General features: G+C 46.4%; 1 protein-coding gene across 1 annotated transcript in view; it reads left to right on the top strand.

The window, feature by feature from the left end:
- Nucleotides 1-11,094: 11,094 nt before the first annotated feature.
- The window catches only part of LOC120999221 (MFS-type transporter SLC18B1-like), a 130,540-nt gene continuing 116,980 nt past the window's right edge, over nucleotides 11,095-24,654 (top strand). Inside the window, exon 1 of the mRNA XM_040430095.1 lies at nucleotides 11,095-11,250. Within this exon, the coding sequence (XP_040286029.1) occupies nucleotides 11,095-11,250 (156 nt within the window). The remainder of the gene's footprint in view (nucleotides 11,251-24,654) is intronic.

Here is a 24,654-nt window from a genome sequence, read left to right as displayed (position 1 = left end):
GTAGAAGGCTGTGCTGGTTATAAGGTAGTTTGTTTTATGTTCCAATTATTTTTCCAATATGCTCCAATTATTTAATGTTCCCATTATTCACTGTTTAGAGGGTACACCAGTTATAACTGGAGGAGAAGGTGTGCTTAGTCATAAGCTCCAGGCTCCTGGTGAAGCCGCGCTAGTGATGAAACATGTTGGGGGTACTTCTAACTTTCTATTTTTTAATAAACAACAGACAACACTAAATTGTTACTTGGGATAACCGTACTTGTGACCCAATGAACTACATCAATGACCCACAGATAGTGTGAATAGGGTAGGATGACTGTGTTTGGGGGAAAGTGTGTGTTGGTGAGATAGTGCAGACCTTCGAAGTGGCTGTCTTGACAATTGTGTCAGAGCTCAATGTGGCTGCGATAACAGATGATGATATGGCCTTTGAAGTGGATGATGAGATGAAACTAGTTTGATGGTGGTCAGACACTGAATGTATAGAACTGTGCCAAAAGAGCTCTAGTGCAATCCTTCAAAGTGGTTTTGTAGAGCTAGGGGAGTGTGTGCATATATACTGTATACTGTGACTAATGCATGTGCATTGAATGGATGTTACTACAGAAACTGACCAGTAATGCAGCCCCCTGAAGTGGCTGCTTAGAGTAGTTACAACTGGTGTACCCGCTGAACAGTGAATAATTGGGACATAGGGAAAAGGAAATTATCTAGTAACAAACATAGCCTTCTACAGAGGTGAATTGGAAGCATAAAATACTGAGAAATTACACTGCTGATCATAGGATACCTCCCACCACACACAGATTAGCCTAGATAGAAATACAGATACCCTGCTTACCTCCTTACATCCTACCCCAACCTCCCTCCCTCTCATGTCTAATGTACAGTACCATTACCTTAAAGGGGTTGGCCACATTCTGGTTACTGTTGAACAATATGTTTGTAAGATGATTATACTGTATGACACTTAGGCCTCTTTCAGACGGGCGTTGCGGGAAAATGTGCGGGTGCGTTACGGGAACACCCGCAATTTTTCCGCGCGAGTGCAAAACATTGTAATGCGTTTTGCACTCGCGTGAGAAAAATCGCGCATGTTTGGTACCCAAACCCGAACTTCTTCACAAAAGTTCGGGCTTGGGATCGGTGTTCTGTAGATTGAATTATTTTCCCTTATAACATGGATATAAGGGAAAATAATAGCATTCTGAATACAGAATGCATAGTAAAACAGCGCTGGAGGGGTTAAAAAAAAAAAATATATAATTTAACTCACCTTAGTCCACTTGATCGCTTAGCCCGGCATCTCCTTCTGTCTTCATCTGATCTCTGTGCAGCAACAGGACCTGTGGTGACGTCACTCCGGTCATCACATGATCCATCACCATGGTAAAAGATCATGTGATGGATCATGTGATGACCGGAGTGACGTCACCACAGGTCCTATTGCTGCACAGAGATCAGATGAAGACAGAAGGAGATGCCGGGCTACGCGATCAAGTGGACTAAGGTGAGTTAAATTATTATTATTTTTTTTTAACCCCTCCAGCGATGTTTTACTATGCATTCTGTATTCAGAATGCTATTATTTTCCCTTATGACCATGTTATAAGGGAAAATAATAATGATCGGGTCTCCATCCCGATAGTCTCCTAGGAACCGTGCGTGAAAATCGCACTGCATCCGCACTTGCTTGCGGAGGCTTGCGATTTTCACGCAACCCCATTCACTTCTATGGGGCCTGCGTTGCGTGAAAAATGCAGAATATAGAACATGCTGCGATTTTCACGCAACGCACAAGTGATGCGTGAAAATCACTGCTCATGTGAACAGCCCCATAGAAATGAATGGGTCGGTATTTAGTGCGGGTGCAATGCGTTCAACTCACGCATCGCATCCGCGCGGAATACTCGCCCGTGTGAAAGGGGCCTTAGGGTACTTTCACACTAGCATTTTTGTTTTACAGTATTGAGTTCCGTCCTAGGGGCTGAATGCCGGAAAAAAACTGATCAGTTTTATCCTAATGCATTCTGAATGGAGAGCATTCCGTTCACTATGCATCAGGATGTATCAATTCAGTCCCTCTTACGTTTTTTTGGCTGGAGAAAATATTGCAGCATGCTGCAGTTTTCTCTCCGTTCAAAAATCCTGAACACTTGCCGTAATGCCGGGTCTGGCATTATTTCCATTGAACTGGAGAAGCAGCAGAGGAAGGGACTCCTTGGCTCTTCTCTTCAGAACTGGGATGCTCAGCTCCAGGTCCAACTATACACTGTGCCATGGGTCACAACTCCAGAAAAAAATAAAAAATACAAAGGAAAGACTTTTTTTATTCACCCAATGTCTGTAATATGTCAGCTCAGCATTAGGCCTTGTTCACATTTCCATTTGACATCCATGAAATATCAGTCAGTGTTTCATCTGTGAAGATGTCCGTGTTTGGTCTGTGTGTCTGTTTCTTGCCGTCCGTGTGTTGACTGTATTCCATCGACAATTGAAAAATAATTTCCAAAGCATCTCCTATCAGAAAATGCGGAAAGCATGTGTCAGTGAAAAACGAAAATGTGAATCAGACCTTTGAGCCTTTCTTAAGCCTAAAAGGCTTTAATTTATCATATAACACATTCACTTTAGGTAGTATGTGGGTTGAGCTGTGTTCACATTTGCATTGTAGGCTGTGTTTGTAGACTTGATTGGTGTATTATAGTGCTGCATGCATTTTTTTTTTCCGTTTTTTTTTACTGTTACGTGAATGGACACTGCTGCAAAATCCATCACACCCCATTGTAAGTGAATGGGTTCTATCAGTCAGGTATTGTCACGGATTAGAGTGGGGGTAACTCTAATCCGTGTGATGTTAACATACGTGGAAGCTGCTTGACCAGGACAACAGAATTAGGGAGCAGGTCACCTCCTAGCACATCCCTAATCTGACCCTGACTCCTAGCTGTATGAGCCGACCCTGATGGTAGGAAAGCTCATACTCCGGAACCTCGCTTCCCTACTAGCCCTGGACAGATCCCTGAGCTAGGAGTTGGGTAAGACAACCTGTTCCTCCTGGATACGGACGGACAGGAGTCTAAACTGGCCAAGCTGCAAATGAAGAGAAACATCAACAGCCTATGGATATGCCAGGAGAGTGAAAGACTTCCACCCCTACCTGCCACAGACACACTAACTGGATCCCGTGCTCAACTGCTGATGTCCACACCCAACATAAAAGGACACAGCACACACACATAAACACACAGGAACCCAGATCCATAGGTGCAATAATAACAAACACCACATAAACATAAAATAACATCATGTAACATAAACTTATGACCACAAGGGTAGCCCTCACTGGCAGATAGTATATAACCAGGAGGATGACTCCAGCTAACCATGGCTGACGTACCCCTCAGAGTCTGGCATCCAGCAGGAGCTAAATAGCCCCAAGTGGCCACACCCACACACAGACACACCCAGTGTTCACACACTAAGAAGGGAGTTAACCCTTCCTACACCAGGCAAGGGAAAAAGCCTCTTAAAGGAGAAGTGTACCATAAACTATCACACTGCAGCTGTTACCACAGGCAACGACATGCGTGACAACCATGTCCTGGGGAACAGCCAGAAGGCCGAGACACTGGCACCACATGTACACAACTCCACACGTTGCCACGGACAGCCACAAGTTAAGGGAAGTGTCACAGTGCACACATACATAAACCTCGTGCACACCAGACATAGAAAGTGCATACATACACACACACATAGCCAGAGGCAACCGCACGCATCAGCAGTGAGACGCCTAGCAACCAGCTCAGGCTGCTACACTGCCAACAACCACCGGTTGTCTGCGGCAACCGCACTTGAGGCAAACTACTAACAGCCCCCAGCTGCGGTTGACAAAACACCCAGACCGCGGCAACTGCATGCGGCTCCCAAGGAGTCACGACCATGCTTATGGGGGCGTGACACTCCCACCCCTCAAAGCCCCCCCACCAAAAAAAAAAAAGGGAAACTAATGAGGAACTCAAAATTGATGTGAGAAGGGAAAAATGGGGGAATCAGCGCCAGTAAATGCGAGTCTCCCCAGGACTGCTGCCGGACCCTGGAGCAACACACAGGAACCAGGGATCTGACTGTCAGGCTCTGGAGCAGCACACAGGAACCAGAGACCAGCAAAGAAACAGCCCGGGGAGACCACACTGACACTGCGTCCAGTCTCTACACACGTTCCCACTCCAGTCGCTGCCAACAGACACTCCTAACCAGCACACAGCTGGGACACTAACGGAGTGCTGCCAGCAGACAACCAGTGATAGGAACATAGAGAGGGACAAGGGATCACCAACACGGACACGGAAGGGAAGGTGGCGGGGAATAAGCCACCAACCGCGCCGTTAACGGTGAACCCCCTAACGCTCTCCCTCCGGAGAACGCGCATGCACCCCATCAGCAGATGGCGATGCATGCTGCACCCTCTTTCGAAGGTCACCACGTGAGGAGCCGTTGTGGTCATACTGTCACGGATTAGAGTTACCCCCACTCTAATCCGTGACAGGTATTCTTACTATGTCACAGTTTCCTTTCATAATAGAAGTCATGACTCAGGTGGGAACAGAGTCTTAGACTAAGTTCACACTTGCATTAGTTCTTTCGTACCAGGTTTCCAGTCTTTGACAGCACAGCTTTAGAACACTGTCCAGTATGTGACAAAAAACTGATATTAGGCCTCATGCTGTCACGGATGGTGTACAGGAAACAAGACAATACCATATAAACAATGTCTCTCTGGATCCACAACTAAGGAACAAAGGGAGACCCCTGCAATAGAGCTGCCGCTCTCCCTCACTGCTCAGCCTATGCGAACACCCCAAAGGTGGATGGCCGCATATCCACGTTCCTCGGCTATCTATTACCTGAAGACCCTACAATAGTGAAGGGACACGACCACCGGCTCCCTACACTGACACGGAGGGAGTCAGGGTCACCTGGATCCAGAAAAGACAAAAACATAAATACATAAACAGCACTTATCTGCAGACGACTGACGATTGAGGACTGGGAACTGGGAACTGGGAACAGCATGCACACACACTCCAGGAAGTTGTATCAGCCGCACACTACTGCATTATGGGGAGGAACTTAAAGGGTAGCGATCAGTCTGACTGCATGACAGCTGAGATAGACTAACGAGATGAGAAACTAAACCAAAACAAAGAAATTCAAGGAGGAGGATCTGAGAAGCTCCTGTGAGCGCTTCTCAGCTGTCTGGCTGTGACAGTACCCCTCCCTCTAGGAGTGGACTCCGGACACTCAGGGCCCACCTTCTCAGGATGGGACCTATGGAAAGCCCTGATGAGACGAGAGGCCTTAATGTCCGTCACTGGGACCCACATCCTCTCCTCAGGACCATAACCCTCCCAATGAACGAGGTACTGGAGGGAACCGCGGACAAGACGAGAATCCACAATCCTAGAGACCTGAAATTCAAGATTTCCATCAACCATAATCGGAGGAGGAGGCAAATGCGAGGGTACAATAGGTTGAACATAAGGTTTCAATAAGGACTTATGAAAAACATTATGGATCTTCCAAGTCTGAGGAAGATCAAGACGGTAGGCAACAGGATTGATGACAGACAGGATCTTGTAAGGCCCAATAAACCTAGGACCCAACTTCCAGGAGGGAACCTTCAATTTGATATTCTTGGTAGACAACCACACCAGATCACCAACATTCAGGTCCGGACCAGGCACACGTCTCTTATCCGCCACACGCTTATATCTCTCACTCATGCTCTTTAGATTATCCTGAATCTTTTGCCAAATAGATGACAAAGACGAGGAGAATCTGTCCTCATCAGGCAAACCAGAAGAGCCCTCTCCCGAGAAAGTCCCAAACTGCGGATGGAACCCATATGCACCAAAAAATGGTGACTTATCAGAGGACTCCTGACGACGGTTATTTAAAGCAAACTCAGCAAGGGACAAAAAAGAACACCAATCCTCCTGATTCTCCGCCACAAAACAGCGCAGATATGTCTCTAGATTCTGATTGACGCACTCTGTCTGGCCATTCGACTGCGGATGGAAAGCAGAAGAGAATGACAACCGAACCCCCAAGCGAGAACAGAAAGCCTTCCAGAATCTGGAAACAAACTGCGTGCCCCTATCAGAGACTATGTCTGAAGGAATCCCATGCAATTTGACAATGTGGTCAATAAATGCCTGCGCCAGAGTCTTAGCATTGGGCAAACCAGGGAAAGGGATAAAATGCACCATTTTGCTAAAACGGTCCACCACCACCAGAATCACAGACTTCCCCGAGGAACGAGGCAAGTCCGTTATGAAGTCCATGGACAGATGTGTCCAAGGACGGGAAGGAATGGGCAAAGGAAGGAGAGGACCTGATGGCCGTGAATGAGGGACCTTGGCACGAGCGCAAGTCTCGCAAGCTGCCACAAAACCCTCAACCGACTTACGAAGCGCAGGCCACCAGAATCTCCGAGCGATGAGATCCAGTGTGGCTCTATCCCCGGGTGCCCAGCAAGGACCGTGTCGTGGTGTTCCTTAAAAATCTTGTGTCTCAAAGCGAGAGGCACAAACAACCTCCCAGGAGGACAAAGATCAGGAGCTTCTGACTGGGCTGCCTGCTCCTCTGCCTCCAATTCAGGAAAAAGAGCAGAGACCACCACACCTTCAGCCAAAATGGGACCCGGGTCTTCAAAATTCCCACCTCCTGGAAAACAACGTGACAGGGCATCTGCCTTCACATTCTTAACCCCAGGGCGGAACGTAACAACAAAATTAAACCTTGAAAAGAACAAAGACCATCTGGCCTGTCTCGGGTTCAGACGCTTGGCTGACTCCAAATAGGCCAGATTTTTATGGTCAGTAAACACGGTAATAGGGTGTCTGGCTCCCTCTAGCCAATGGCGCCATTCCTCAAAAGCCAACTTGATGGCCAACAATTCCCTATCTCCCACATCATAATTTCTCTCTGCGGAGGAGAGTTTCTTTGAGAAAAAGGCACACGGTTGCCATTTGGCAGGAGAGGAACCCTGAGACAAGACCGCACCCACCCCTACCTCAGAAGCATCAACCTCAACTATGAAGGGTAACGAAATATCAAGTTGTACTAGGATGGGAGCGGAAGCAAAACTCTCCTTGATATTAGAAAAGGCCTTACGCGCCTCTACCGACCAGGAAGAAAAATCTACCCCCTTTCTGGTCATATCAGTGAGTGGTTTAACAACAGAGGAATAATTCAAAATAAATTTCCTGTAATAATTGGCAAAGCCCAAAAAACGCATCAGCGCCTTCTGGTTCTCAGGAAGCTCCCACTCAAGCACAGCACGGACCTTCTCGGGGTCCATGCGAAAACCAGAAGCGGAGACAAGAAATCCCAGAAATTGGATTTCTGGAACCGCAAACACACATTTTTCCAGTTTCGCATACAATTTATTCTCCCGCAGAATGAGCAAGACCTGACATAAGTGTTCCTTATGAGTCTTGAAATCAGGATAAAAAATCAAAATGTCATCCAAATACACTAATACAAATTTTCCCATTAAATGATAAAAAATGCTGTTGACGAAATGCTGAAAAACGGCTGGGGCATTCATCAAACCAAAAGGCATAACCAAATTCTCAAAATGGCCCTCAGGGGTATTGAAAGCCGTCTTCCATTCGTCTCCTTCTCTGACCCTAACCAGGTTGTATGCCCCTCTTAGGTCTAATTTGGAAAAGACTTTAGCCCCAACAACCTGGTTAAACAGGTCCGGGATCAGAGGAAGCGGATAAGGATCACAAATAGTGATACTGTTCAGCTCCCTGAAATCCAGACAAGGTCTTAAAGAACCATCTTTTTTCTTAACAAAGAAAAAAAACCAGCGGCAACAGGTGACTTCGAGGGTCGTATGTGTCCTTTTCTCAAACTCTCAGAGATATAAGCCCGCATAGCGACCCTCTCAGGTTGGGAGAGATTGTATAAACGAGATTTAGGCAGCTTGGCGCCTGGGATGAGATTAATAGGGCAATCATACTCCCTGTGCGGAGGCAAACCCTGAACTCCACTCTCAGAGAAGACATCCAAAAATTCAGAGAGGAAAGGTGGTACAGTCTTAGTAGAAACCTCAGAAACAGATGTTATGAGGCAATTCTCTCTGCAAAAGTTACTCCAACCATTTATTTGCCTCGCTTGCCAATCAATGGTGGGGTTATGTTTAGTGAGCCAGGGTAGCCCCAACACTAGAGGAGTAGGCAAACCGCTAAGGACGAAACATGACACATCCTCAACATGAGCATCACTCACAATTAAACGGATATTGTGAACTATGCCCTTTAATGATTTCTGAGAAAGTGGAGCTGAATCAATAGCAAAAACAGGAATATCCCTTCCCAAAGTGCATACCTGGAAACCATGAGTTATTGCAAATTGATTATCAATGAGGTTGACAGCTGCTCCACTATCCACAAAAATCTCACAAAAAATGCTCTTGCTCTCTAGCGCCACCCTAGCAGGCAGGACAAAACGGGAACTACAAGCAAACGGAAAACCTTCAATTTCTGCCTCAACCCTGCCAATAGTAACAGACGGAACATTTTTAAAAGATTTTTTCCTTTTTGTCTCTTTATTACTCCCAGAAAACTGCCTGAATCTCCTTGAGGGACAAACATTTGCCAAATGATTTATACCTCCACAACAAAAACAAACCCTCCCATGCGGGCTGAATCTTCTATTGTCAGAGGCAATCAACCCCAGCTGCATGGGCTCCTGCTCAGAAGGGGCTGACAGCGACTGAGACTCCTGCGCACAGAATGAGACCGCTGCACTGTTCCGAGACTGAGTAGGACAGGAAGGAGAGATCTCTCGTCTCTCTCTAAGACGCCTGTCAATACGAACGGCCTGAGACATAGCAGAGTCCAAGGAGATAGGCCTCTCATGAAAGGAAAATGCATCTTTCAATCCCTCTGAAAGACCATGGCAAAATTGACTTCGGAGTGCAGCATCATTCCAACCAGTATCAGCTGCCCATCTCCGAAATTCGGAGCAGTATATCTCTGCGGATTGTTTACCCTGGCATAACAGACGTAGTCTAGACTCAGCCAGAGCAATACGATCCGGATCATCATATATCTGACCCAGGGCTAAAAAGAATTCATCCACTGAGCGGAGGGGCCGTGCCCCCTCCGGTAGCGAAAAGGCCCAAGACTGAGCGTTACCCCTGAGCAGCGATACAATGATCCCCACCCTCCGTTCTTCATCACCAGAAGAATGGGGAAGAAGGCGAAAATGGAGTTTGCAAGCCTCTTTAAAACGCACAAAATTCTCACTACCCCCAGAGAACGTATCCGGGAGCGAGATCTTGGGCTCAGCACAAACTCCATGAACGCAAGCTGAACCGGTCACTTGAAACTGAGAAAAAATCCTACGGAGATCAGCTACCTCCAATGAAAGACCCTGGAGGCGTTCAGCCAAAAGTGAAACCGGATCCATGCTTGAGACGGTTTTGGCGGCTGATAATGTCACGGATGGTGTACAGGAAACAAGACAATACCATATAAACAATGTCTCTCTGGATCCACAACTAAGGAACAAAGGGAGACCCCTGCAATAGAGCTGCCGCTCTCCCTCACTGCTCAGCCTATGCGAACACCCCAAAGGTGGATGGCCGCATATCCACGTTCCTCGGCTATCTATTACCTGAAGACCCTACAATAGTGAAGGGACACGACCACCGGCTCCCTACACTGACACGGAGGGAGTCAGGGTCACCTGGATCCAGAAAAGACAAAAACATAAATACATAAACAGCACTTATCTGCAGACGACTGACGACTGAGGACTGGGAACTGGGAACTGGGAACTGGGAACAGCATGCACACACACTCCAGGAAGTTGTATCAGCCGCACACTACTGCATTATGGGGAGAAACTTAAAGGGTAGCGATCAGTCTGACTACATGACAGCTGAGATAGACTAACGAGATGAGAAACTAAACCAAAGCAAAGAAATTCAAGGAGGAGGATCTTAGAAGCTCCTGTGAGCGCTTCTCAGCTGTCTGGCTGTGACACATGCACACAACTGTACTTTTCATCTGTGTGCTAGCCACATTTTTTTCCGTTATGCAAGACTTTGTTTTTCATTCTGCATAACGGAAACCAGACGGATCCGTTATGCTTGGCCATAGACTACTATTATGACGGATCAAAATAGAATGCCTCTTAAAGACTTCCGATTCCAACATAGAAATCTGTTATATTCTGTTATAACGGAATCCATAATGGGATTACTCCACTGCCCAAACGCCGAACCCAAACCTGTAAAGTTCAGGTTTGCTCATCCCTAACAATGACCCAGCCATGTCAATGGGGCCATTCACACATCCATATTTTTTGAGAATCCTTCTTGCCTAGTGGCAATTCAACAAATTATACAACACTTCCCATTATTGTCTGTATTGCAAATGAGGATATTCCTTACTATTGATAGGAGTGAGAAGCAGAATGCACATGGAAGATAGCCGTATTTAGGGTATATGTCCACAATAATTTTTCAGGCCCAGAAATCGGCATGCGAAATTCATGACAGAAGTCTGAGGCTGATCTTTGGAATTCCACCGCTCTGCTGCAATGCCATATTTTCCACCCAGTGATGCTGTGTAGCTTTAGAAACATGACACACTATGCTATCTAGTATAAAACAAAACTAAAATCTGATACATTAAAAGTCAATGGCATTCGGAAGGATTTATTTCAAAATAGGTTTCTATCATATTCACCATGGACAAGCCGAGCCTTGCATGGCCAATGTTTTAGTTTATTATATGGGACTAAAAATATATCCATGTGGTTGAAAACTATATTTTCTGGGTCATTTTTTTATTTATTTATTAGCATACCCTACAACATTGTCTGCCACTTTGTATACATTTACTTTAATGGGATCAAAAACAGAGCACACAAGACTACATATAAGCCTGGATCACATGTGCCTCATATATTCAATGAATATATATCCCCATCATTTCCATATTAGCCCCTAATGCGTTGTGCTTACTTTTTTTTATTGTTTTTGTGTTATTTTCAGGTAACATCATGTCTGAGAACATGGAGATCATGCTGGAAAATAACACCAACAACCGTGGCAGAAGACTATCCAGGCAGCAAGCCCTAATAATGATTTCGGCTGCCTCTCTGAACTTTAGCTCCATGCTGTGTTACTCCATTTTGGGACCCTTCTTTCCTCAAGAGGTATTCTATAAACATTATCCATGTGTCTACCCTTTTAGTTTGTGGGATTCCAGGCACACTTTTCTTATGTAGTCTAGAAAAAAGGAAACACATTTTCTAGGGGTTAGAGGGGTTGTCCTATTACAACAACTTATCACCTTTTGAGAGCAGAGGCCTTTGTTCCCTTATTTGAATGAAGCAGTAGACGTGTTCATTAGTGTTGATCGAGCACCAAAGTGCTCGGGTGCTTGGGTGCTCAAGTAGAGCACCTGATGATGCTCGGGCGCTCTACCTAGCACCCGAGCACAATGGAAGTCAATGGGAGAACCCGAGCATTAAACCAGGCACCCCCTGCTCTGAAGAGGGGAGGGCGACTGGTTCACATGAAAAGGTCTGAAATTGATGGAAACCCCACTGAAATGGTTCGGGAACAGCATGTGGAGGATGTCTGGATGCATCTTGGACTCCCAGGTCGCTACTGGGAACGATGTTGTCCGAGTGGTACTCCAATTTTACAGACTGACAATAATGCGCACAAAACCGAAGATATAATCCATTTTAGAGGAAAAATTGTTAGGATTTCCTGTATATTTACTTGTAAATAAAGTGAAAGTGCTGCCAAAAATTACAAGGAAGAGGCACTCCGATGCAACCTGTATATCACATAAAGGAGGGCCTCATTCACATTGTGGTACAATTGTTCAGGTAGTGGGACTCCTACACTCATAAAGCCTATGCACTAAGTGAAAGGGCTGCCAAACATTACAAGGAACCGTCACTCCAATACACCCTTTACTACACATAAAGGAGGGCATCATACACACCCTTGAAAAATTATGATTGATGGCCTGCTGGTTACCCTCAAAAACATAAGAAGCAAGGGCCTGCTGGTTACCCTCTAAAACATTATGGGCGAGGGACTGCTGCTGATCTGACCATCTAAAACATTAGATGTGAGGGTCTGCTGCTGAGCTGACCATCTAAAACATTAGGGGTGAGGGTCTGCTGCTGAGCTGACCATCTAAAACATTAGGGGCGAGTGCCTGTTGCTGATCTGGCCATCTAAAACATTATGGGCGAGGGCCTGCTGCTGAGCTGACCATCTAAAACATTAGGGGTGAGGGCCTGCTGCTGAGCTGACCATCTAAAACATTATGGGCGAGGGCCTGCTGCTGAGCTGACTATCTAAAACATTAGGGGTGAGGGCCTGCTGCTGAGCTGACCATCTAAAACATTAGGGGTGAGGGCCTGCTGCTGAGCTGACCATCTAAAACATTAGGGGCGAGGGCCTGCTGCTGATCTGACCATTGAAAAAATTATGGGCAAGGGCCTGCTGCTTACCATCTAAAACATTAGGGGCGAGTGCCTGTTGCTGATCTGGCCATCTAAAACATTATGGGCGAGGGCCTGCTGCTGAGCTGACCATCTAAAACATTATGGGCGAGGGCCTGCTGCTGAGCTGACCATCTAAAACATTAGGGATGAGGGCCTGCTGCTGAGCTGACCATCTAAAACATTAGGGTTGAGGGCCTGCTGCTGAGCTGACCATCTAAAACATTAGGGGGCGAGGGCCTGCTGCTGATCTGACCATTGAAAAAATTATGGGCAAGGGCCTGCTGCTGACCATCTAAAACATTAGGGGTGAGGGCCTGCTGCTGAGCTGACATCTAAAACATTAGGGGTGAGGGTCTGCTGCTGAGCTGACTCTAAAACATTAGGGGTGAGTGCCTGCTGCTAAGCTGATCATCGAAAAAATTTTGATTGAGGGTCTGCTGGTGAGCCGACTCTCTAAAACATGAGCCTGCTGCTGATCTGACCATGGAAAAAATTATGGGCGAGGGCCTGCTGCTAAGCTGACCATCAAAAAAATTATGGGCGAGGACCTGCTGCTGAGCTGACCATCGAAAAAATTATGGTTGAGGGTCTGCTGCTGAGCTGACTCTCTAAAACAATAGGGGTGAGTGCCTGCTGCTGATCTGACCATGGAAAAAATTATGAGCGAGGGCCTGCTGCTGAGCTGACCATCGAAAAAATTATGGTTGAGGGCTTGCTGCTGAGGTGACCCTCTAAAACATTAGGAGCAAAGGCAGCCTAATAAGCATGTGTCATGGTCATATTGGTGTTGACCGTCACGCGGTTGCCGTGCAGACGTGTAGTTTGTGGTTTGCACGTGCACTTCCCCTTTAAGGTGTGCCTCCCTGCTGTTTGGTGAGCAAGGGGTTAATAGTGTCACGGTCATATTGGTGTTTGACCGTGACACGGTTGCCGTGCAGACTGGTTGCCGTGCAGACTGGTTGCCAGGGGCAATGTGTAGTTTGTGGTTTGCACGTGCACTTCCCCTCTAAGGTGTGCCTCCCTGCTGTTTGGTGAGCAAGGGGTTAATCTTCTGGCTAGTGGGGATTAAGGTGTTTCCTGGGTGTGGCCGCAAGCTTAATATAAACCTGTGGCTTGCTGACTGGGTGCAGTTGCACTACAGCCTTACTTGGTGTTGGAGCTTTGCTCCTTGCCTGGGTGTTCCAGCCCAGTCCTTGAGGGCCACCTTATGGAACATAAATTGTCCTCCCTTATGTACTCTCCATGTACCTTTACCCTCACTTGTTGTATGTGTGGATGTGGGTTTATGTTCTGGGTGTGTTAAGCGTTTTGTTGGTCCCTGCATGTATGCTATACGTCACCTGGTATGTTGATACCTCCGTGAGGGGGCTGGTTTCCCGGAGGGGTTAACAATTACTTTGTATGCAGTGCTGTCTGAGGCTTCCATGCTCTACCTGTGTGTGTGTGTGTGTTGTCTGTACGGTGTCCTGTTTGGTGTGTGGGCACCTGTACTTATGCTCGGGTTCCAGTCGAGGTGGCAGCGGCAGGTTAGTGAGTTTTCCGGTGTTCTTACCTGCCAATCCAGATGCTGCATATGGTCTTTTCCCTTGCACCTGTTACTAGGCAGCTGGAGACTCCGGTTCGTCTGAGTCCCTGTCACGGATGGTGTAACAGAAAACTAGAAGACACAAATGAAGATCCGACTGACTTGATCCAAAACTAAGGAACCAACGGGTAAGCCCTGTAACAACGCTAGCTCTCTCCCTTACTTCTCAGCCTATGCAAAAATCTCAATGGTAGAAATTTGCATACCCTCGTTCCTCGACTGTATGACACCTGAACACACTAAAATAGTGAGGGGACACGACCACCGGCTCCCTACACTTAATACGGAGGGAGTCAGGGTCACCTCAGATCAAGCAAACAGGAAAACAAAGATAAATGAACAGACTTATCTGTAGAAGCATCAGTTGTAGCATCCAGCATGCACACACTCCAGGAAGTTGTATAAACCGCAAAGTGATGCAGTATGGGAGGGGATTTAAAGGGATGCAATCAGTGCAACTAGATAACAGCTGAGAGAGGGAAACGAGATGACAAAACGAAAGCAAAACAAAAGAACCTCAAGCAGGAGGTTCTAAAGAACGTCTGTCAGAGCTTCACAGATGTCTGGCGGTGACAGTCCCTGAGGAACCGGTTGTCTCCTATTCCTGACCCTTATGCCAGGGACCATCAGGGTCAGCAGGATCCAGGTTCCAGTGCTTGAGCCCTCCCACCTTCAGGGTTTGCTCATGCGGTCAGGAGATCAGGGTCAGGATTAGGGCGGCTGTAGGTTATGGCCTGCTCCCTTCATTGTTGTCTGGCCTAGTAACAGATCCTACATTACGGTGGGGGGTTTCCCCCACTCCCCACCATGACAGCATGTTCATATGATGGAGGAGGAAAAAGGATGACGAGAAAAGGAAGATTGAACCATTTACCCTTTTTTGTGTTCGAAGGGGTGCATGGAAATACAGTGTATTCAATACACCATAAAAGCCACATTTAAAGTGCCTTTATGTTCAACCGCTTTCCTCTGGTGGAGTAGAGAAGTTAGGGGCAATCCAGGCCTTGTTCATTTTTATAAGAGTCAACCGGTCAGCATTTTCAGTAGACAGGCAGATGTGTTTATCAGTTATTATGCCCCCAGCAGCACAAAATACCTGCTCTGACAAAACGCTGGTGGCAGGGCAGGCCAGCACCTCCAAGACGTAAAGCGCCAGTTCGTGCCACATGTCCAGCTTGGACACCCAATAATTGTAAGGCACAGAGGGATCATTGAGGACGCAGACGCGGTCTGCTACGTACTCCTTCACCATCTTCCAAAATGTTTCCCTCCTTGTGACAGTAGGCCGCTCATTAGGGTTAGTGTGCTGGCCGAGTGTCATGAAACTGTCCCAGGCCTTGGAGAGTGTTGCCCTGCCTCTGTTGGAACTATGTGTTCCCCTCATCTCACCTCCTTGGTTGCCCAAGGTACTAAGTACTCTTCCGCCAGTGTTGTCAGCTGGAAACCTTTGGAGCAATTTTTCCACAAGGACCTTCTGGTATTGCACCATTTTGCTAGTCCTCTCCACCACAGGAATGAGAGATGAGAAGTTCTCTTTGTAGCGGGGGTCGAGAAGGGTGAACAACCAGTAATCGGTGTTGGCCAAAATGCGTACAACACGAGGGTCACGGGAAAGGCAGCATAACATACAGTCAGCCATGTGTGCCAGAGTCCAACAGACAAGACTTTGCTGTCCTCATCAGGAGGATGACTCTCAATCTCCTCATAATCTTCTTCTGCCCATCCACGCTGAACAGATGGAATAAACCTGCTATGGGTACTACCCTCTGTAGCGGAGGCAACCGTCTCCTGCTCCTCCTCCTCATAATCCAATTCGCGTTGAGAAGACGAAATGAGGGTGATTTGGCTATCACCCTGTTTACTGTCTTCCCCCATTTCTACCTCTTCCACCTGCAAAGCGTCCGCCTTCATTGTGAGCAGCGAGTGTTTCAGTAGACACAGAAGTGGAATGGTTACGCTGATAATAGCGGCATCGCTGCTCACCATCTGTGTTGATTCCTCAGAGGTCAGACATCCATGCCTACTCGTCGCTTGTGAAGAGTGGATGCTGACTGGAAAGGCGACAACCATGTTGCAGTTGGTATTCCACTACTGCCCTCTGCTGCTCACAACGCCTGGCCAATGTGTGGAACGTGGAGTTCCAGCACATGCTCACATCGCACAACAATCGGTGAGCTGGCAATTGCAAGCACTGCTGCAGCGTTGCCAGACCGGCGGCAGCTGTAGATGACTTTCGGAAATGGGCACGCATGCGGCGCACCTTCACCAGTAGCTCAGGCAAATTGGGGTAGGTTTTGAGAAACCACTGAACCACTAATTTTAACATGTGGGCTAGGCATGGCATGTGTGTAAGCTTGCCGAGCTCCAAAGTCGCCACCAAGTTACGGCCATTATCAGACACAACCATGTCTGGTTGTAGGTTGAATGGCGAGAGCCACAGCTCAGTCTACTCCCTTATACCCTGCCACAGCTCTGCGGCAGTGTGCTGTTTGTCACCTAAGCAAAAAGGTTTCAGCATGGCCTGTTGCTGCTTCCCCACTGCAGTGCTACACTGCTTCCAGCTACTGACTGACTGGTGCTGCAAGATTAGAATTCAGAGGTGGAAGTGGAGGAGGAGGTGGAGGTGGAGGAGGAGAAGGGAAGGGGGGGGGGGTTTGCAGCCACTAATGTAGGTGGTGACGGAAATCCTGATGGAAGTAGGGCCCGCAATCCTTGGCATCGGTAGCACCTGTGCCATCCCAGGGTACAACTCGCTCTCGGCCTCCACAATGTTCACTTTGTGTTCCGTCAGGGAAATGTAGCGTCCCTGGCCAAAAGCACTTGTCCATGTGTCAGTCGTTAAATGGACCTTCCCAATAACAGCGTTGGTCATGGCACGGGTGATGTTACAGGACATAGGCTGGTGTAAGGCGGGGACGGCACACCGGGAAAAATAGTGGCGGCTGGGAACTGAGTAACGAAGCACGGCCACCACCATCAGGATGCGGGAAAGCCTCTGTGTCCACAAGCCTAAATGGTAACTTTTCCAGGGTCAGCAATTTGTAAAGGGGCGCATTTAGTGCTATGGCGTGTGGGTGGCTGGGTATTTGCGCTTTTGTTCCAAGGCCTGGGGTATGGACATGTGTATGCTGCGCTGGGACACAGAAGTGGATGTGCTAGCTGATGGTGATTGCGAAGGTCCAGGTGCAGGGCGGGATGCATCCGGGCCTGCGTATTGGACAGGGGATTGGCCAGCACGTAACACACAGGGGAAGAGGAGGTAGTGGTGTGACCCGCAGACACTGATTTTGGACACAGTCATTCGGCCCACCTATTAGAGTGCTTTGATGCCATGTGGCGGATTATGCTTGTGGTGGTGAGGTTGCTAGTGTTCATGCCCCTGCTCATTATGGTACGGCACAGGTTGCAAATGACAATTCTCTTATCGTCTGCACTTTCCTCAAAAAAGCGCCAGACTGCGGAACACCTATCCCTTGGCAAGGGAGATCGCCGCAAGGGGGTGCTCCAGAGAACAGTTGCGGGCCTGTTTGGTGTGGCCTGCCTTCTCCCTTTTGCCACCTCACTGCCTCTTCTAGCCTGTTGCTGTGCTGCGGATCCCTCCACCTCTGTACTGCTGTCCTTGCTCGGCTTGCCAGCTTTCCAGGTTGGGTCAGTGATTTCATCGTCCACCACCTCCTCTTCCACTTCCTCACTCTGCTCATCCTCCTCACTTGTTGACCTAACAAGAATCTCACTTATTGACAACTGTGTCTCATCCTCAACATGAACCTGAGACACGAATTGCGGTTGACTTATTGTCAACTGTGTCTCATCATTATCATCCACCTCGTGAAACACTAATTGCCGTTCCCCACCGTCATCTTTCTGTTGACCACACTCTTGGTTACTGAGACTGGACTTTGTGGAAGACAGGGTGGTGCTTAACAGACGGGAAGCATTATCCACTAAAATCCAACCGACCACCTGGGCGCACTGGTGTGATGTCGATATTGGTGTCCTGTGCTGCACTGCAAACTGGGACATGAAGCTAGGTATCGTGGATGAGTGTGTTTCTTGTGCTCTGACAGCAGGCACAGTTTCACGGTGAACAGGGCATTTTCCACTTCCCCATCCATTACTGCTCGCCTTGAACATTATAAATGGTATATATGCTTGCAAGTATGTCACATGTTCAGTAGCACAAAATTACACTGAATGCCACTGATATTTCGGATACGCTAACCTTATACTGGAGATGTAGCGCAGGTAATGTCACTGTCACCAGCGGTGAAAAAATTACACTGAATGTCACTGATATTTCAGATGCGCTAACATTATACTGGAGATGTAGTGCAGGTAATGTCACTGCCACCAGCAGCGTAAAAATTACACTGAATGTCACTGATATTTAGGATGGGCAAACATTATACAGGAGATGTAACACAGGTAATGTCGCTGTCACCAGCGGCAAAAAAATTTGACTGAATGTCACTGACATTTAGGATGGGCAAATGGTATACAGGAGATGTAGCACAGGTAATGTCACTGTCACCAGCAGCGAAAAAATTACACTGAATTTCACTGATATTTCAGATGCGCTAACGTTATACTGGAGATGTAGCGCAGGTAATGTCGCTGCCATCAGCAGCAAAAAAATTTGACTGAATGTCACTGATATTTAGGATGGGCAAGCGTTATACAGGATATGTGGAGCGGGTAATGTCGCGGCAGTAATGCTGTGGCCAAACAATTGCACGCAATTTAGCGCAGGTTGCGCTAAAAATATATATTGCAGCCAGACACAACAATAGTCCTTAAAATGACTTTTGGGATTCTAACACCAATCCTGCCTAACAAAAAAATAAAATTCAATTGAATCAATTCCTTACACTACAGTTGCAAGAAAAAGTATGTGAACCCTTTGAAATGCTATGGATTTCTGCACAAATTGGTCATAAAATGTGATCTGAACAATAGACAATCACAGTCTGCTTAAACTAATAACACACAAAGAATTAAATGTTACCATGTTTTTATTGAACACACCATGTAAACATTCACAGTGCAGGTGGAAAAAGAATGTGAACCCTTGTATTTAATAACTGGTTGAACCTCCTTTGGCAGCAATAACTTCAACAAAACGTTTCCTGTAGTTGCAGATCAGACGTGCACAACGGTCAGGAGTAATTCTTGACCATTCCTCTTTACAGAACTGTTTCAGTTCAGCAATATTCTTGGGATGTCTGGTGTGAATCGCTTTTTTGAGGTCATGCCACAGCATCTCGGGTTGAGGTCAGGACTCTGACTGGGCCACTCCAGAAGGCGTATTTTCTTCTGTTTAAGCCATTCTGTTGTTGATTTACTTCTATGCTTTGGGTCGTTGTCCTGTTGCAACACCCATCTTTTGTTGAGCTTCAGCTGGTGGACAGATGGCCTTAAGTTCTCCTGCAAAATGTCTTGATAGACTTGGGAATTCATTTTTCCTTCGATGATAGCAATCAGTCCAGGCCCTGATGCAGCAAATCAGCCCCAGACCATGATGCCCCCCACCACCATACTTCACAGTTGGGATGAGGTTTTGATGTTGGTGTGCTGTGCCTCTTTTTCTCCACACATAGTGTTGTGTGTTTCTTCCAAACAACTCAACTTTGGTTTCATCTGTCTACAGAATATTTTGCCAGTACTGCTGTGGAACATCCAGGTGCTCTTCTGCAAATTGTAAACGTGCAGCAATGTTTTTTTTGGACAGCAGTGGCTTCCTCTGTGGTATCCCCCTATGAAATCAATTCTTGTTTAGTGTTTAACGTATCGTAGATTCGCTAACAGGGATGTTAGTGTTGGAGACTGAACATTGTTTCATGCTATGTTATACATTGCTTGGTTTATTTCCCTGTGTATTTGGAGTATGACCACTAGATGTCACTATACACAAATACTCTATCATAATGTTCTATGTGTTGACTATCTGTAATTGCATTTCCCTGTTATCTATGGTTGTTGTTCTTCTATATCTCCTGTGCTAACATGAGCACCATGCTCTCTGCTGTATGTCTCCAATACAAATGAATCCTAGTAAACTACAGCCATCCATATATGTCTGATTATTCTCTGCATCATCTGCACCAGCCAACAAAGGTTATGGGCCCAGACAACGTGAATCATCAGACAGTCGGAACAGAGGCCTAGTCTTCATCTGCACACCATCTTTGATCAAGCTGCGGAGGAAATCTGCTCTGAGGTATCCAGGTGCTTGGAATACGAGCAAAGGTACATTAATCATGGCTAGCAGCGGGGATCTTAAACTGGGGATCACTAAGCTAAATAGTGACAACTACCAGATGTGGAAGTTCAAGATGGAGATGTTGCTGAGCAAAGATGACACATGGGATGTCCTCACCACAGACAGGCCGGATGTAGACAACCAGGAGTGGGATAAGAAAAACAGACAGGCAAGAGCCACAATAGCCCTACTGGTAGAAGATGAACAGCTTATCCACATAAAAGGGGAAGATACTTCCAAAGGTATGTGGAATGCACTCCGTAGATTACATGAGAGCTCTAGCTTAAACAACAAGTTATATTTACTAAGGAAGCTGTATCAGTCAAAACTGACTCCAGAAGAGGATATGCAAGAACATATAAGAAGCGTGCTGGAGATTGTTGCACAACTCAGGGACCTCGGAGAGGAGATCAAAGATAACCATGTGACAGCAATACTTTTATGCAGCCTGCCAGAGTCATACAACCCTCTGATTAATGCATTAGAGACAAGATCTGAAGCAGAACTCACATTACAGTTGGTGAAATCTCGACTTTCAGATGAATACAAGCGCAGAAAGGAGCAAACTTCTCACAGGCAAGAGAGCGATACAGGAGCAGCTCTTAAAGCAACAGACACTAAGATGCCAAACTGGAAGGCCAAACTATGTTTCCGGTGTAACAGGGCTGGGCATTTCAAGCGCGACTGTCCATTGTGGAGGAATGAGCAGAGGGAAAAAGATCCCAATCAGGCACTCATAACCATGATGAAAAACAGCGACCAAGCAGCGTGGCACGGAACTTTTAAAGTGACAGATGCTGTCACCAACCATAAATGGTATATAGATTCTGGAGCAACAAGTCACATGACTAACGATAGAGAATTCTTCGTAGAGCTCAATCCAGACAAGAAAGAAACCATATATCTTGCAGACGGGAGTTGCACAACTGCTGAAGGAACAGGATATGGAATAGTCACTTGTAAAAATGAGGATGGACAAGTGTTAAAAATACCAATGACGGATGTATTGTATGTTCCCGGACTCAATGGCGGCCTTATATCAGTCAGGCGACTGGCAAGCAAAGGACTAACCACAACGTTTAAAGGTGACCAATGCACTATCCAAGATGGGGAAAGAGTGATAGCAACAGCTAAAGCGGGTAAGCACCTTTATGAACTTGATGTTGTTGAGCAAGAAACAAAGCTCTGCACACATAAGCACAAGAACTGTATTCATTTATGGCACAGACGTCTGGGCCACAGGCACCCTGACAGCATACAGGAGCTGGCCAGACGGGATTTAACGAAAGGCTTCAAGTTAACAGGCTGCCCAAACACGCTAAGGTGTGAATGCTGCATCAAGGCCAAAGCCACCAGAGTAACCCCACCAAAGGCAAGTGAAAGCAGAGCAACAAGACAGATCGACCTAATACACACAGATGTATGCGGGCCTATGAGAACAACCACCCCAGGAGGAAATAAATACATATTAACTTTTATAGACGACTACTCAAGGTTTACAGTGACATACCTAATGAAGAACAAGTCAGAAGTATTCGACAAGCTGAAGGACTATGTTACCAAAGTAAGCAATAAATTTCACAGAAAACCATTAGTACTCAGAAGTGATAATGGTGGGGAGTACACCGGGTTTCAAGTAGAGAATACACTCAGGGAACTAGGAATAGAACATCAAAAGACTGTCCCATATACTCCAGAGCAGAACGGGGTAGCAGAGAGGAAAAATAGATCTCTGACTGAAATGATCAGATGCATGTTGACTGATTCTGGACTCCCTGAAAAATATTGGGGAGAAGCAGCACAAACGGCCACCTACTTACAAAACAGATTACACTCCAAGGCAACGACCAAAACTCCATACGAGCTATGGCACAGTCGAAAACCAAGCATAGGACACTTCAAGATATTTGGAAGCAAAGCTTTTGCTTACATTCCGGGAGAAAAGCGCAGCAAGCTCCAAAATAGAGGAATTGAAGGTGTCTTTGTTGGTTATGCCGAAAACACCAAAGGATACAGAATCCTAGACCCAAAGACCGATAAAGTGACAATCAGCAGCAGCGTAACATTTATCGAGGACCTGAGAAATGAAGTAACGGAGCCAGCCATGCCAAGATCAGAAGAACCAAATAACGCTGAGCAGGTTTTTTTTCCTATGGAACAAACCCCCGAGAGTGATACTGTGTCACAGAAGAGACTGGAACAAACTGAACCAGCTAATGACGCTGAACCAAGACGCTCAATGAGGGAAAACAAAGGTAAACCCCCCAACAGACTCTCGTACAAAGTAGAAACATCCTGCGTAAGAGAACCCACTTGTTGGAAAGACATAACACAACTCCCGGAGAGGGAAGCCAAGAGATGGATAAAGGCAGCTGAGGAAGAAATCATCTCACTACAGGACACACAGGCTTGGGTGCTAACGCAACTGCCGGCCAAAAAGAGGGCAATTGGCTGTAAATGGACTTTCAAGGTCAAGTACAACACTGATGGAACAGTTGAGAGATATAAAGCGAGACTCGTAGCCAAAGGATACTCCCAAAAATATGGAGAAGACTACGATGAGACATTTGCCCCAGTCGTCAAACATACCACAATCAGAGCTCTACTCACAGTTGCAACTACAAAACAAATGCTAGTAAAGCACTTTGATGTAAAAACCACTTTCCTACACAGTGACTTAACAGAAGACATCTACATGGAGCAACCAGAGGGCTTTGTAGACCCACAAAAGCCAGAACAGGTATGCAAACTTAAGAAGGGGATCTACGGGCTCAAGCAAGCAGCCAGAGCATGGAACATGAAGATTAATGAGGCGCTTTTGAGAGAATCCTTTCAGAGGAGCAAGGCCGATCCCTGCCTATACACCAAGAAACTAAATGGTAGGTGGATCTTTGTACTCATTTATGTAGATGATCTGTTAGTATGTTATGAGCAAGAAGGGGATTGTTCCAGACTGCTGGAGGTCTTAAACATGGACTTTGAAACAAAAGATCTAGGTGATGTCAAACACTTCCTAGGCATGCAGATAGAAAGAGAAGAAGATGGTAGTTTTCTTATTAACCAGAGTCACAAAATACAGGAAGTAATTGAAACTTTTGGGCTCAATGATGCCAAACCAGTCAACTCGCCTATGGAAACAAATTATCTTAAAGAATTAAACAACTCAATTAACCCCTTGCAAAATGACTCACAATTCAGAAGGGCAATGGGGAAATTACTATACATTGCTACAGTGGCAAGGCCTGACATAGCTACAGCAGTGGGATTCTTATGCAGAAAAGTATCCCAGCCAACCCAGATGGACTGGAACGCAGCAAAAAGGATCATACGCTATTTGAAGGGAACAATAGACTTTAAACTGAAACTTTCATCAACAGGGAAGAGTGGTCTGACTGGATATGTGGATGCAGACTGGGCAGGTGACCCCAGTGATCGGAAATCCACCAGTGGACATCTGTTTCTATTTAAAGACGGCCTGATCAGCTGGACCACCAGAAAACAGTCCACAGTGACACTGTCCTCCACCGAAGCAGAATATGTGGCCGCATCACAAGCAGGGCAAGAGGTAATCTGGTTGAGACAATTGCTGGAAGATCTAGATCAGAACCAGACAGAGTCCACGCCAATCTATGAGGACAATCAAGGATGTATAGCACTCGCACAGACAGAGCGGATAAACCCGAGAACCAAACACATAGACGTGAGATATCACTTCTTAAGAGACTTGCAAGAGCAAGGACAGATGGATCTACGATACTGTCCCACTGAGGAAATGTTAGCAGACATCCTTACTAAGCCTTTGCCTGCAAAGAGACATATGGATCTAACAAGAAGAATCGGTTTGTCTAATTAAGCACTTCACAATGAGAAGGGGTGTTGGAGACTGAACATTGTTTCATGCTATGTTATACATTGCTTGGTTTATTTCCCTGTGTATTTGGAGTATGACCACTAGATGTCACTATACACAAATACTCTATCATAATGTTCTATGTGTTGACTATCTGTAATTGCATTTCCCTGTTATCTATGGTTGTTGTTCTTCTATATCTCCTGTGCTAACATGAGCACCATGCTCTCTGCTGTATGTCTCCAATACAAATGAATCCTAGTAAACTACAGCCATCCATATATGTCTGATTATTCTCTGCATCATCTGCACCAGCCAACAGTTAGCAGCATGCTGCGGTTTTATTTCCGGCCAAAAAAACAGAACACTTGCCTGAATGCAGGCATGTATTAGTGC

The sequence above is a fragment of the Bufo bufo genome, chromosome 4 (assembly GCF_905171765.1).
Source record: "Bufo bufo chromosome 4, aBufBuf1.1, whole genome shotgun sequence".
Taxonomy (NCBI): domain Eukaryota; kingdom Metazoa; phylum Chordata; class Amphibia; order Anura; family Bufonidae; genus Bufo; species Bufo bufo.
Note: the sequence above shows the minus strand (reverse complement) of the source record. Positions and strands in the feature narration are given on the sequence as shown.